Below are 15,839 nucleotides of genomic sequence, written 5' to 3' on the forward strand. Positions count from 1 at the left end.
AGAAGAGAAGAGAAGAGAAGAGAAGAGAAGAGAAGAGAAGAGAAGAGAACAAGACGAAACCCAATTAAAAACTTGGCAAAGGACCTGAACAGACACGTCTCCAAAGAAGATATATGAAAGGGCAACAGACACATGAAAAATGCCCAACATCACTAGTCATTAGGGAAATGCAAATTAAAACCACAATGATATCACCTCATGCCTGTTAGAATGGCCATCATCAAAAACACAAGAGATAACAGATGCTGGCATAGATGTGGCAAAAGGAAACCCTGGGTACTGCTGGTGGGATTGTGAATTAGAACAGTCACTAAGGAAAACAGTATGGAGGATTCTCAAAAAAATTAAAACTACTGTATGATCCAGCAATTCTACTTCTGGGAATATATCCAAAGGAAACAAAAACACTAACAAAAAGATCTCTGCATCCCCACATTCATAGCACCATTATTTAAAACAGTCAAGACAGAAACAACGTAAGTGTCCATCAATGGATAAATGAATAAAGAAGTTGTGGTATATATACACAATGGAATATTATTTAGCCATGAAACAAGGAAATCCTACCATTTTTGAGAACATGGATGGACCTTGAAGGCATTATGCTAAGTGAAATAAGCCAGACAGAGAAAGACAAATACTGAATGATCTCACTTAAATGTGGAATCTAAAAAAAAAAACAAACAAAAAACAAAAAAAAACACCTCACAGAAAAAGGGATCAGACTTGTGGTTACCAGAAGTGGATTGTTGGGGGGAGGGGGGATTGGAGGAAGATGGTCAAAAAGTACTAGCTTCTAGCTACAAGATAAATAAGCACTAGGTATATAGGAAAGTTGTCATGAGAATAGATTCTAAAGAGTTCTCATCACAAGGAGAATTTTTTTTCCTTTTTTCCTTGTCTTCTTCCTTTTCTTTTTATTGTACCTATATGAGAAAATAGATGCTAGCTGAACTTACTGTGGAAATCATTTCACAATACATGTAAATCAAATCATCATGCTGTATACCTTAAACTTTTCTCAATTAAACTGGGCAGGAAGGGGGAGTGGGGAAACTATGGGTAAAGAATTAAAGAAAAGTATGGTCAGTGGGTATTTATTGATGCCTCAAGATAATGAGAAATTTAAATCTTGAGAAGCGCCTTATTAACACTTTCAGACTGGCATTTCTCTTTCCCTGGGTTGGCATTAATAGATTGAACTTTCACAAAGGAAAAATAAACAAGAGTCTGTATACATCCATGTATGGTATCAGGAGGAATGCAGAGGTTTTCTGAAAGCTTCAGTGCTGATCAGAGGTTGCCTGATGAACGCGAGAAGCAGAGGAAAAACATGGGATCTGGAACATGAGTATAACTAAAGAAAACTTAGTTACAATGTTTCACACACCAAGCGGCTGAATCCACAAGTGCAATCAAATGCATTTAGAACTCAGGGGAAATTTACCAGTCATAGAATCTTGTTCTGATTATTTTTTTCTGTAAATGACATTCTCATTTTACTATCCTTATTAAAATGTGAAAATGACTCTATTTTGTAAAACGAAGATTTGCAAGCCACAGAATTTAAGTTAAAAAAAAAAAAAAACTTAATCCTTAGCTCCAGAAAATACATCAGGATATATCCTAACACTTTAAGTAATCCTTGCTAATACATCTCTTCTACAACTCAAGTTTTGCCCTGGAGAATTTTTGAATGTATATTAGGTATATTTTATGTAAAAACATTCTTAAATCTTTGTGTTGTATCTCCAGTCTTTCCTAGCATTTTCAAGCAGTGGTAAAGGTTCAGTCAGTTTTAGAAACATAGATTTTTCTTTTCCATCTATTAATGTCATCTTTTTTGAAGGATCTGAGTTTCAAGCTTCATAAAAGCTCTTTGGGCAAATTAGGCAGATTAAAATGGTTCATCTCTGTCACTGGGGAAAGGGAAAAATTCTTCCCAGAGAATTCATCTTGCAATGGCTGTGTGCTAAATGCATCTGACTGGATTAAAACAAGCAAATAAAACAGGAAAACAGGGTCCAAACATCTAAATATGATTAAAAGGACATGTTGGAAGATGCTTGCCTCAGAATAGCTTCTAGAATAGAATAGCTTAATGTATCAGAGGAAAAAAGAGGGGGGGGCAGGTATTACGGTGACTGCATTAGTCACAGTTCTGAACCCAGAAACGCAGAAGAGTAGGAGGTGTGTGTGTGTGTGTGTGTGTGTGTGTTGTGTGTGACAGAGAGAGGCACAGAGAGAGGTATTGGTTCACACAGTTGTGGAGCTGGCCAATCTAAAGTTCAGGTAAAAATTGCAGTTTTCTGTCTGAAATCTTCAGGGCAGGCCAGGAGGTAGGAAACTGAGGCAGGTTTCTATGTTGCAGTCTTGAGGTAGAATCACTTTGGAGAAGCCTGTCATTGCTCTTAAGGCCTTCAGCTGAGTGGATGAGGGCCATGAACGTTATGCTTTACTTAAATTCAACTGATTGTAAATGTTAATCACTGCTAAAGAATACATCTAGACTAGCATTAGACAAAAACGCTGGGTGCTGTCATCCAGCCAAGTTGACACATAAAAGTAACCATCATAGCAATGGTTCTGCCAAAAAGTTTTAACCATCCTGAAACACGTACAAGTGCCCTCACTTGATGAAAAGCCAATCAAGGCATAACGGTGTCTCTTTTTCTTGGCTTAACTACTAGGGGAGCGCAGAAGAGCTAGTAAGCATTTGCAGAGACCATTACGGTCTTGGCTCACCCCCAGCAAAACCCCACTGCTTTCCCAGATTATCCCACTGTTCCCCCCGGGTGCTGGCAGGCTCTCATCTGGAGACCAACTGCAGATCCCCCTCAGCAACCATGGAATCTCCTGCCCAAACTGCAAGAGAAAAGCTGCCTCATGTGGCTTAAGACACGTTCCTCCTCTTTTCCCTAGTGATACTTATCCCCAGTTTGTTGTGTCACCCGTTATTAATACACAGAAAGAAATCCAGAACCTGGAAAATTATGGAAATAATCATTTTGGAAAGGGTAGTCTTGATAGAAACAGTATATTTTAGTCTTTGATTCATGACTTTTGCCTGGGCCTGCCTTGGGAAACCAAAAGGCCATTTAATCGAATATAACTGTGGGAACTCCATGCTGGGCAAAGGACCTGAGCCTAAGGGGCAATTGTATTTTTGTTCTATTGCTGGCACCATAAAATTCATATGCTCTTAGTAGGAAAATGTTTCCTTTCCTTACAAACCCCAAAGAACACTTTTTAAAGGAATTAATATGCCTTATAGATTGAGCTTTCATCTTATTATTTTAAAAAGAGCAAAATTATAAAAACTATTATGGGTGTTATTATACCCACTTAGAATCATAGACCCGAAGGCCGGAAATGACCTCAAAGATTGTACCCATTTTTTAAATTTATTTTTTATATTTTATTAGTTTATACCCAGTTTTATATTTCAGCATGTTCATTGAAAGATATGGGAGTGAAGCATTACCTTGAGATTTTATCATAAACCTCAAGGGAACTACCAGACTGGATTCCATTTGGTATGGTACAGGCAAAGAATAAATTGAGAAACCTCTTTGTAGATGCTGCTTATGGAATCACCATTCCTTATGTTTTAAATTTTTTAAATATAGTGTATACAAATACTAACTAGTCTTCTAGAAGCTGGAAAGAGCTCATGCAAAAATACAGGGGAGGCAGATACATGGGAAGGGCAAGATGAAAGAAGCAAGGAGGGGCTTTAACAAAGCGCGCACACACACACACACACACACAGCAGGAAGGAAGAAATGTGAAGGAAAGACACAAAGAGACAGAGAGCCTAGACTATGTGTTAGGCCACAGTCACATTTCTTTCCACATTTGAATGTCTCCTGATCATTATATATGATAGTATATCTCATGTCAAATTATACTGCAGCATAATTCAAAAAATATATAATCCAAAGTCTTCAAAACAAATGTTGTCTTCATAAAATATGTCGTAAGCTATTGTTACACTGAATTTCCCTTACCATTACCACAGCAATGGGTTCAGTCTGTCACTGACCTATTAGCTATGACCTATTCTGCCATTTTCTCTGTGAACCTATAGCATCATTCATTGTGATGCCTAACAGAGCCGCTTCCATTTTCCATAAGGGTCTATAAGATTTATAGATCTGGCATTTGATTGCTTTAGTGGGACCCACTGGGACCATTTATATCTTGTGCTATAAAAAAGGCATTTTTGTTTCTAGAAAATAAATACTTTACCCAAGAGTTTGTAAGTTGAGTGGAAGCATTTCATTTATCTAGCAATTGTTGATTTGTGGTCTGGCAGAGAGAAATTGCTGACAAATGGAATACCTCCCTGGGGGAAAAAAAGCTCAGCTTATATTCTTTGCCTGATAAGTGCTTGCCAAGAACTAGGCTAATGACATCTGTTGGCTCTCTGGCTTGCCCGTTTTTATAATGCCTGGACTAACTAACGATGGAGATGACACAGAGCTAGGCTGTGGTTTCCTTTAATTTCCAAACTTTCCTCCCTAATTATTGCTTTGTCAGACCCTAAGAACTCTACCAGAGATCATTCCTCATTCACTTAGAGCTTAGTTAGATGGTTCCAAGGTTTGGCCAAACCCACTTACAAGAGTGTGTGAATACACTTGGCTCTACAATCTGGGCTGTAATGAGGGGAACTTTATTTTTATGCCTCCACAAAGCTTCCTTTTGACACTTTTTTCACATGGCTCCTTCCTTCCCAGCACTTACAAATCCAATTGCTCTTGGAACAGTCTTATATCTCCTTTGAGCTAACTGTGGACATAAGCTGGGATGGGCATGTGACATTTATCTCTTTCTTTGTAGGAGAATAAGTGATTCTAACTTTCATACCCACCATTTCAGAGCTGCTAGTCACTGACATTAGAGGAGACCCCCAGGGGGATGTGTCCTGTGTTGAACACCTATAAGAAACTGTAGGGGCTTAGGACGCCTGGGTGGCTCAGTCGGTTAAGCGTCTGCCTTCGGCTCAGGTCGTGATCCCAGGGTCCTGGGATGGAGCCCCACTCAGGCTCCCTGCTCAGCGGGAAGTCTGCTTCTCCCTCTGCCCCTACCCCCACACATTCTCTCAATCTCTCTCTCTCTCTCTCACTTTCGCTCTCTCTCTCAAATAAATAAATAAAATCTTAAAAAAACAAAACTGGAGGAGCTTTCTCTGGTTAGGTCTCCCTAAGATACTTTTCAGGAAATACTGCTTTTCATTATATATACATGTATAATTTTTATTATACCATTTCATTTTAATGCCAATTAAGCACAAAATTATATGCCCAGTGTGATGTGATCAGTTTCCAGAACATGAGCAGAACACTGGACTGTGGGGAGGGAAGTTAAGTAATACATCCTATGGAAATGTAAAATAATATTTTTATTATTTTTTTAAAAGGTCTCTCTAGAACTAGACCCTCAAACTTAAAGATCATTTCACAACCTATACACACAGTATTGCATACAAGAAGCTCTAAGCTAAGAGTTTAAGAATCTGGAGAGCAGGTTCTGGCTCTCTTTCTAACTAGAATAAAACTACAGGTCTATAACTATGATATCACTAGATTTTTTAAAACCATTATCTACATCCTTAGGAAGCAAGGTAATATATTTACAAATTGTACATAGGTTAAATTATTAGCAGTGCTCATTCTATTCTTCTTTAAATCTGAATTTAGGTCAGCTTTTCTCCAGGAGGCCTTCAGTCATCCAGCAGGTATTTATCGAGCCCCTGTAATTTCTAGGCTCTGTGCCAAGCGCTAGGGACTCCAAGATGAAAAGCACCTACTGATGTGGAAAGAGAAGCAGACATAGAGACGATTCACTGCAGTTCTGTGAGCAGCACTAGCCAGGAGGTAATGTGCATGAGGGACAGAGATGAGCCATCACCCGGGGAGGTTTTTCCCAGGAGCAAGGCTCCAACTGAGCCTTGAGGGATGACTAAGAGTTTTCAGAGCTGTGAAGCCACACTGTTAGCTTCACAAAGTGCACATAACTTAGAATAAGCTCTCATAGACTCCAAAGGCAGCAAGAGAGGTAGGAGATGATGGGGAGGTAGCAAGGATCCAGATCACGGAGGGCTTTGCACACTTTTAAATGTATCGACTAGCTCTGTGACCTTGAGGGAGGCACAGCTACAGGGACTTTGCTCGTCGAATGTCATATACGCCCACTCCCACTCTTCAGGGTGGTGGTAAGCCCTGGATTTTCACATGACATCACAGATATCAAAGGATTCGATGATAATTCGCAGATGGGGCCAAGATCACACCTCGGGATGTTGCAGGGCCCCTCTGTCCCCAGTTTGTGTGCCTTCCTGAGCACTCATCCTCCTCACATAGATGTAGGCCTCCTGAGAGCTTAAAGTTCACATCGAATTTATCAAGTTTGTATGCCAACTTATGTTGAGTAATGTTCTTTTTCCAAACTGGGACATAATAAGTGTATATGTTTTCTTTATTGGTGTGGCAGTGCCACCTGCCAAGGGGGGCAGAAAGCATTATGGAATGTTAAACCTGGAAGGAACTCAGAAGGGTTCTAATTCTAGCCCTCATGGGAGAGAAGAATAAGAAGGTTCTGACAAGGACCCAGTTGCTTTCTCTGGCTCTATCTAGATTGTATCCAAAAATGAGCAAGATTATTTTGATGTCCAAAGAGGAATTTGCTATATATATATTGCATTGCATGATATGACATGACATTCTCTGGAAGGAAGAGTTTGCTTCAGCATCCTCCTTGAATCCCATACGGTCTTGAGAATGAAGAAGGTACAATTTTCTCCCTTCCAGTTAAGCCATGTGGAGCCCCAAATCCCAAAGAGAAATGGCCATTGCATGTGATCATACACTCGGTATATTTTTACTTTCCTGGTAGTTGGAACCTTCTGCTAATACAGTCTTATCCTTTTTTTAATTCTCTAAAATCTTGCTTTGAGAGTACTTTGGGTAGTTTTGTGTTGTGTCAAAAGCAGGATGTGGTACCCCTATTAAGCATGCAAAAGAATCTTTAAAAAGCTTCTGGTCTTGGGGCGCCTGGGTGGCTCAGTCGTTAAGCGTCTGCCTTCGGCTCAGGTCATGATCCCGGGGTCCTGGGATCGAGCCCCACGTCGGGCTGTCTGCTCAGTGGGAAGCTTGCTTCTCCCTCTCCCACTCTCCCTGCCTGTGTTCCCTCTCTCGCTGTCTCTCTCTCTGTCAAATGAATAAATAAAATCATTTAAAAAATAAAAAATAAAAAATAAAAAGCTTCTGGTCTTTATTTTTTTTCCCACTGCTTCCACTGTGCTAATATTGAAGAACTCTATTTTAGGAAGGCGAAAAAGGGCACGGAAACCTTGTATTGTTAAACATAGCAGTAACATGTTGGGTTTTTATTCTTCAAAATGGAGAGCCAGATACATCATCAAGACAGTTTGGGGACATCTCCAAAAAGATTATACCAAACACCTCTTTCAAACTGCATTGCACCTGCCACCACCACCTCCCCCCTCGCTGCCTCACCCACCCACCTGCCCTGACATTTCCAAAGATTGCAGAAGTAGATATAGAAACACGGTCTGGGAGGTAACATTGCTGTAGCTTAGAAGGACACAAGGAGAGAAATGACTGCAAATGTCTCATCTGTGTGCTCTTCTTTCGTTCTCCCCCCATTTCTGAAAAACCTGCTGTGCGGTTGCACAAAACGATCTATGATAGCTATTGTTCCTTAAGAAGAGAATGGACGTGCACCTGTGTCTTGGAGATGCCTAGAGGAGGCCACCTCTCCTTCCCCGCTTTGGGTCGTGGGTGGTTGCACCCTGAAGCACCGAAGGGAGAATCAGGCAGGCCTGTGGAATTACTGAAGAGACGTGAATTATGCAAAAGAAATGGGACTGGAATAATATCCTCGTGCAGGAAGGGGGATGTAGCGTATCTCACCCAGTAAAGCACATTTTTCAAATTGCTACCCACAGCTCCAGGAGCACTGGAGACAGCTAGGGGAAGAAAATGGAGATCTGTCGGACATGCAATTTGTCTTTTTCTCTTACCTAATTTTCCTAATTCTTCTATTTCAAGTTCCTTTCTTTTCCCTGAAATTATAACTCTCCTGGGGGAGAATACATTATATTTATTATATTGATGTCCTGTAGACGTGCAGTTTAGCTGTACACAGCAAGCCACAATTTCATCACATTTCATCACAATGAGGCACCGTGAAGCATTTTCCAAAGACAAATGATATTAACTGACACTATGTGACAATTGACAGTACAAGTATTATGATGAGGAGGTGCATAAGGAATTCAGATACAGTTTAAAGTTGGTAGCTGAAGAACCTAAATTCTTATGATGAAGAAGCTATTTGAAAATGTCATGGAGTATTAAAAAACATAAGTATAATATTAGATTTTCTTTGGGTAATTGTTAAACATTTGAGATCAAATATCCTAATCAATTAAATATTTTTTTGAAGTTCAAGGCCGTAAGCCATTAACATTTGACAATAGCAGCTACCTTATCATTTAGTACTTTATTTTACTCATTTGAGAGTCAGCATTTATTTTTTCATTATTTTTTTAAATACGGAATGCTTCATGAATTTGTGTGTCATTCTTGAGCAAGGACCATGCCAATCTTCACTGTATTGTTCCAATGTTAGCATATGTGTTGCCGAAGCAAGCACGAGAGTCAGCATTTATTAGGTGTATTTTCAAAATTGTGCCTTAGCGATATGTAATCTCTTTTTCTTTTTAAGGGTCTTTTTTTTTATTTTTTAAATTATTGCATTTTTAAAAGAAGAGATTGTATCAGAAACTATAATTGGTAAATAAGTTATATCAAAATTAACTCTTCCCAAATATAGTATTTGGATAAATTCTTAGTGTATTTTTCCTTTTTTTTTTTTTAACCCAACAGGATATAATTGTGAAAATGTAAATGCATTATAAGCTCTACAATTCAAGAAGTTAGAAATTCTGCAGTTGGGTATTTTTCTCCATTATTATTTCCATAGTTGCTTTCTAAGCCATTCCTATTCCAAAATTCGCCTTTCTACTTCCCTTCCCCTCACCATGCACTCAGATCTTTCCATTGTCCAGACAGGTGCCATCAGTTCCTGTTCGCCAACTCCCGTCTGCTTCATCTCGTTTGTCTCTTCCTTTTCTTTTTCTTTTTCCTTGGCCTATTGCACACTTCCTAGCCCAGCGCTCGGCACATACCAGGCACTTGGTGCATGTTGGTCCCTCTTTACCCCCCATCTTCCATCCCCCCATTATGGGCTTATAGGTTCTATTTAGAACATTAATTTTGTTCTACATAGTTCTTTTCTTAACAATTCATTCTCCTGACGTACGAAGTAACAAAGGGAACTTAATCATAATAGTGCAAACCATCAAAACGACACACCCACACTTCCCTACCCATCCGGTGCCTCCTGTGTGCCTATCTTTACCTCCGTTTACAGGTGAGGGAACGGGGATGGAGGCACTTGCCTAGGGCATAGAGATCACGCGTGGGAGGGCAGCCTCCAGTCTTCCCTCCTAAACCTGACGACCTTTTGCTTCCTCTTCTACAGCTGCCCAGGAAAAGTGTGATGGGAAACCAGATCCCACAGATATAGCTCTTGTCCCCAACTTTAAAGTCTGATTTTCCAACAGGAAAAATAGTTTATTGACTTAGATCAGGCTACGTTCCAAAGCCAATAAGGAATGTTTGACTATCAATGCCAAATTCAAATCTAAAATGTTTCTTTTGTCATTCTCCTAAAACACGAGTATGAAACACAGGAAGACTTTTATCAGAGATGCAGTAAAATCCTTTACACCAGTGGTTCTGAATGAGAGGTTACTTTTCTCCTTCGGGGACATGTGGCAAGATTTTTTTTATTTTTGTTATTGTTACAGGTGGAGGACAGGGGTGGGTGAGGGACTGCTGTTGGCATCTAGTAGGTAGAGGTCAAGGATGCTGCTGAACATCCTACGACCCACAGGACGACCTCTCACAACAAAGACTTCTCCAGCCTAAATGCCAGGGTTCTGAGGTTGAAAAATGCCTCCCTAAGGTATAACTAGATATGTAGCTATGACAGCTTGATATAGCAAATAAAGAGGTATCATCCTTGGATAAGAAGATTATAGTTCTGCTTGAAACTGTTCTTTTTTCCTTCTAGGTGATAGTTTTCTATCAGACTTCCACACCGTGATAAAACTCGCAGGCTTCTTATTTTCCATTCCGTTGCTTATTTTCCTTCACTGGCTCCCAAATGCAACTGTCCCCAGAGTTTAGTTCTTGGTCCTCTTTGTTTATAGTTATTTCCTCATTGAAGTACAGAACTTTGTCTATGCAAAGTCTTACATAAATTGGAATCCAGACTCGGCACTCTTACTCACTATACATTAAACCACCTCCCATTACCTGGAAAGTAATCGTTAATCAGCTGGCCCGCTGCCTGCTTCTGGGTCCAGGGGAAGGAGCTGCCCCTGTGCAGAGTGCCCCAATGGAAGCCTGTGAGGGCAGAGCTAAAGCCTAGGCAACCATGTCTCTGGCCCCCACCGGGAGGGCCCCCAGTCACGCCCCCACCCCTTCTCCCCCGTCAGAACTTCCTGACTTCAAAAGCCGAGGGCCCTGAAACGACCCTCACACATTGTGGGGCCTCCAGCTTAGCAGGGGTCCCCTGGCCGTTCCAAGCGCCTCCTCTTTCTCATATTGCATTCCCTTCTCCCCTCTACCTCCAACCCCTTCCCCAGCAATGGATGGTGCAGAGCCAAACACCCCAGGAGGCTAAATCAGAGCCACGCATGCAGAGGCAAGGTGGCTGGTAGAGACCAAGTCCTTTCCTCACGTCACCCTGGCTTGGACTTTCAAAGTCCAGGGACCAACAGGTCTGAGGGCAGAGAAGGGCAAGGCCTGAATCAGCTTCTTCAGGGCCCCCAGGACGTCTGCTGTCAGGTGCTCAGCTGGGATCCTACTACTATAAGTGTTCTTATCCACCTCCACCATTGCATGGATCCTTTGAGAGGCAGTGCCTGACAAAATGCAAAGATTGTATAATATGTATTTAGCTCTCTATTGTTACACTTTGAAAAATTGGACTTTAAAACGCCCTTTCAGAAATTTTCTGTATCACAGTACACCCAAATATACATTTCTTGCCTTTGTCCCTCCCCCAGACCTTTTTCCCCATATATCCACATTTCTAAGGAGCCGATGGAATTTTCCCTTGGACTTCTTACCATCCTCAAAGCCAAATCTGAAATTAAACTTGCAAGCTGTCTTCCCCTCCTGACTTCTATCAGCTCACACTATGCAATTCTTCCAGCCGCCCGATTTGAGCTCTGAATCATCTCTGCTGGCCTGCCTCCCACGTGCTGGTTTCTTGTCCCCCAAACCTGTCAATTCTCCCTTATTTCTCCCTCAACCATCCTTTTCCTCTCCACTATCACTGCCCAGTGCTTAAGCCCTCACTGCCTCATGAAATCTGTTCACATCCTCTCTGAAGAAATTATACCTTGTGTCAAGTGACAAAAATAATACAATTGAGCAACCAGTTTGATATTGTTTATTCAAGGGAAAGCAATTCATGGACTGGGGAGACAGGGCTTCACCAGCAGCCGAGCACTATTCCCGAGGGATTTGGGGCAAGAGCAAGTCTCACAGAGCATTAGAAGAGACAACTCAGAAACAAGGTATGATTGGCTAGGAGGTTGGAGACTTCCTTATAAGACTTGAGCAGGTTCTGTTTTCTAGAGTAAGGTAAACTAGCTAAAGGTGAGTCGAAGGCTTGTGATTGGTGTATGTTGGGTTTCCTTGACAGGTGTTTTGGGTAAGTGCAGGCTGACTTAGGTTTGGATTTGTGACGTGGCCTGGGCCACTGGGGGCCTCCATGGTGCGCGTCCTGATATACAAATTAACTTTATCACTTGCGTTTCTTTTGATTCACAACACTTAGCACAGTGCTTCACACTGTGTCTGCTGACTGGCTGGAATTTGAAGTCATTATTTATAGGAGGTATAAATGAGCAAGTGAATGGTCCTCTGTATGTACCTAATTGATTCACGCATTAAGAAATACTGATTTGTGCTTATTTTCTCCTGTCTCTCCATTAAAATGTGTGCATCGATGTCAATATAAGCTTCACGTGACCCGTTTCTTGAGAGCCTACTGTGTGCCGGGCATCGTGCCACTCATTGCCACCCTCACTCTCCAGGGTAATCCTTACAATTCAGTGATGAAGATAGTATTCCTGTCCTTGTATTGTTATTGTTATTGTGCTCATTTTAACAGTCCAGCAATCTAAAACTCAAAGGTACTCGGTAACTTTTTCAAGTCCACGTCGCTAATTAGTAGCAGACTAAAGTCCCTGCTATCTCTATGCCACCTCACTGTTTCCTTGGACTATCTGCACATTTTATTTTAGGAATCTGAGTAGAGAAAATTTACTGGAGATGAGAATGTAAAAGGGGCCCTCTACTATTTTCACCTCGTTTTTGCGTCCTAATATTAAAGATAAATACCATTTAAATCTCTAGATCTGTGAGCCCTCCTCTCTGAGAACTGCCTTCCTCCTCAATCAGCAAAGCCACAGCTAACAACACCATAGCTAACCAGACCCACACTCGGCCACTGAGAGGCCAAGACGCGGATCCCTCTCTGCTGGTCATGTGATAGAAAGATAAGCAAACTCAAGATGAGCGGGGCCACATGCATGGACAAGTGGAGAAAGCCAGCTGGTCTTCAGAGGACACAGAATGAAGCAAACACCGCGAGAGAAGGCTTAACAAGAAACCGTAGGGCTCTAGGGGCAGAGACTTAGGGGAGCTGCTCGGGACTAAAATTTTTCAATACTATGGCCCACTTTTTTGAGAAATCCGTATCATATATATTTGGGCTGTGAAAATGGTTTTGTCTCTAATTGTTGATTCTTTTTTAACATAACATGTGTTGACTCAAAGGGTCTTGTTTGCAATAGATTTTGCCCAGTCCCCTTTTGAGGTATTTGGGTTGCATTGATCCAGGAGCATTGATCATAGGAGCGGCAGTTCAGAGTCAAAAACAGAACACAGAACTAGAAGTCTGCAGTCCAGACAAGATAGGACCTTGCCACTACCCTGCAATGACCTGGCCAAGTCACTTCACTGGCCTGAAACTGTTTGCTTTAGATATACAATGAGACTAGTATTTGTCCTACTCTGTAGTGTGGTTGTCAGAATAAAATAAAGACTACATGAGAGAACTTTGGAAAAGAATAAGTAAACATAAACTATTATTTTGACTCATGATTTCAAAATCCAAAAAGCTGCATACTGGAAGAATTAAAATGGTTTCAAACTAGAAAGACCAAGATCATATTTTTTAATAACACGAAAGGATTTCTGGTATATTTGTCTTACATTTTTCTGTATTTATTGGAATACCCACAATAATATCCAATAATGTTATCTCTAAAGAGAGAGAGACGACAGATGGAGAATAAACATGAAATCCAGCAGGTGCATTTACCCAGCAGTTAAAGCTCAGTGAGTTCCCGGGATGCCAAATGAGCATGACTTGTGGTATAATCAAATTATAATTTTAGCTGTCTGTCCTTTTACTATTCAGTGGTGGTGTTGGGAGGCCCGACGTTCTTCCCCTCCTCCTACAATGGAAACTTGGGCAGGTCACACAACTTTTCTAATCACTCTCAGATAAAAACATCTTACCGTCATTTTAAATCAAAAGCTGTGTCAGTCTGGTCATTAGAATTCACAGCCCCCAGCAGGAATTACGTCTCAGGACTTGTTCTGCGTTAAGTCTTCTCTGCAGCTCTTAGCCGGAACCTGCGCCAGTGGGGGGAGGGTAGAGGCCAGTGTCTGCGCTCTCCATGCTCGTGGTTCCCCGAGCTGCCTAGCAAGGTTTGGATCCTTGGGTTGGCCCCAGGGAGAGAGGGGATGGGGGACAGAGCACAGTCTGGTAAGGGAAGTATGGTCATCTCATGCTGGGGACACTGGATGACAACTATTAACAGTGACTCTCTCTTTGGTTGGTGTTTTCATGAGTTCCTTAAAGATTCCTGACTCTGGAATCTGTAGTTCCCTGTCTTTTACTGTTTCTACGGTTGATGATAGAAATCTGGTGGTCAGCTTCCAGCCTCCTTCTGCTGAGATCCCACCGCCTCCTCAACAGGGCCTGTTGGACAGATGACCCACCTCGGAGCCACATGTGTGCTTTCTTTGTCCCACTCTTTGTGGATACTTAATTACTTCCCAAATGCAGGCCCCTCCAATCCCCCCACCCTGCCAAGCCTATGTAAACTTTGGAGAATGCATTTGTCACATGGACCTACAATTACAAAAGGACGTGTCAACTTTCTACAAGTTTCATGAAGCCCACACCCTCTAGGCTGGAGGTGAAAACTGCAGCCCTACTCCATGCCCACACTCATCTTGGGGCGGTGGTAGAGATTCCCACCAGCTTTTTCTAAAGTACTCTCTTCACAAATCCTCCTTTCTTATCTATGTGTTGCCCTTTTTTTATATGCTTCATCTGATTTAGGGTTTCAGTAGTTATGGAACTGGTTAGTAAAGCTTTCTGTTGTGAACTTTGCATATGGCAGTCTGCCCACACTCACTTTGTTATCTGATATCTATTATACTGGTGCATCAGTTGAAACTGAGTCATAGAGAGTCCTATTTCAACATCCTTTTACAAGTGATTATTGTCACGACTGCTCCCCAGTTGAGGGAGACCTGTTCTTTCTTCCAATCCACACACATTGCACAGCACCAGTACGGGGCTAGATTGACCATCATCAAAGAGGCCTGTGACCTAGTGTGGACAAGAGCAAATCAGAGAGAGCCTTATATCCTTGTCTCTTGCACTCCCCTCGGACAGTTTTTAAATATTAAGAATCTGAGTTCAAGACACCATACCAGATCCTCACAGTGATAAAATAAGGAAATATAATGCGGGCACTGTCTTTAAGGAAACTCTAGTCTGTTGTGAAAGCAAATGGATACATGAACAATACAAAGGAGTAGATCAGAGGGCAGAGGAAGAAAAGGAGGGAAGGAGGCAGGGAGAGAGGAGGCAAACAAAGGAAGCAGTGAGCAAAGGATGGAAGTATTGAATATGAGTGGAATTTAAAACTACCAAGCTGACTCTTTGCAACTCTAGTGCATAAGGCCTTTTAGGAATAGACCCATATGAATAACCCCACATTAAGCAGGGGGAATAGTGCTCATGACACTCTCTAGAAAAGCAAAGCACTTCTCTCTATATTAAAAAGGAGTATATATTTTGAAACCCTTGGCTTTAGAAGCAAAATGCAAACCCTGCATTAGATGATTTTTCCGTATGATTCAACTTTCATCCATTATCTCCTTTATCCCTATCAATTGCAGAAGGAAATAAGCTAACACCTCAGCCTTTCCATCTGAACTGGGCTTGGATTTCTTTGGAGAAAGAGTACTACATTGTGGATGAAGACTCCACGTTCTTAGAAGTGACCCTCACACGCAGAGGTTATCTTGAAGAAACATCTTTTATCAGTAAGTAAATTTAGATTGGTTGTTGGCAATAGGTAATGGAAACATGAAATCTAAACTTAAAAATAATTATGAGAGAATACATTGGAAAAGAATCAAAAACAGGTTTGGGGAAACCTCTGAAAAAAATGTGTGAAATTATGCCATAGTTTTTATTCCATGTGGGTTACAGGGTTAAATATACACTCCAACTTTTCATCCTCCTCCTCTGGGTTGCCCCCTTCTGGAAGGTTACAGTGTTTCTGTTTCAACCCAAAAGATGCCAGGAAAAATAAAACATTTCAAAGCCATATACCACAATCCCCAAGTCACTCA

At 41.4% G+C, this 15,839-nt stretch overlaps 1 protein-coding gene and 1 non-coding gene across 2 annotated transcripts in view; one reads left to right on the plus strand and one right to left on the minus strand.

Moving 5' to 3' along the window:
- The window catches only part of FREM3 (FRAS1 related extracellular matrix 3), an 83,526-nt gene that overhangs the window by 35,082 nt on the left and 32,605 nt on the right, over window positions 1–15,839 (plus strand). Inside the window, exon 3 of the mRNA XM_035023216.1 lies at window positions 15,381–15,527. Within this exon, the coding sequence (XP_034879107.1) occupies window positions 15,381–15,527 (147 nt within the window). The remainder of the gene's footprint in view (window positions 1–15,380; window positions 15,528–15,839) is intronic.
- LOC118022613 lies at window positions 8,579–8,685 on the minus strand. Its single transcript, XR_004682529.1, has one exon. It is a non-coding gene; the product is annotated as a U6 spliceosomal RNA (small nuclear RNA).

The sequence above is a fragment of the Mirounga leonina genome, unplaced genomic scaffold (genome assembly GCF_011800145.1).
Source record: "Mirounga leonina isolate KUSES-001 unplaced genomic scaffold, KU_Mleo_1.0 Mir_176, whole genome shotgun sequence".
Lineage (NCBI taxonomy): Eukaryota > Metazoa > Chordata > Mammalia > Carnivora > Phocidae > Mirounga > Mirounga leonina.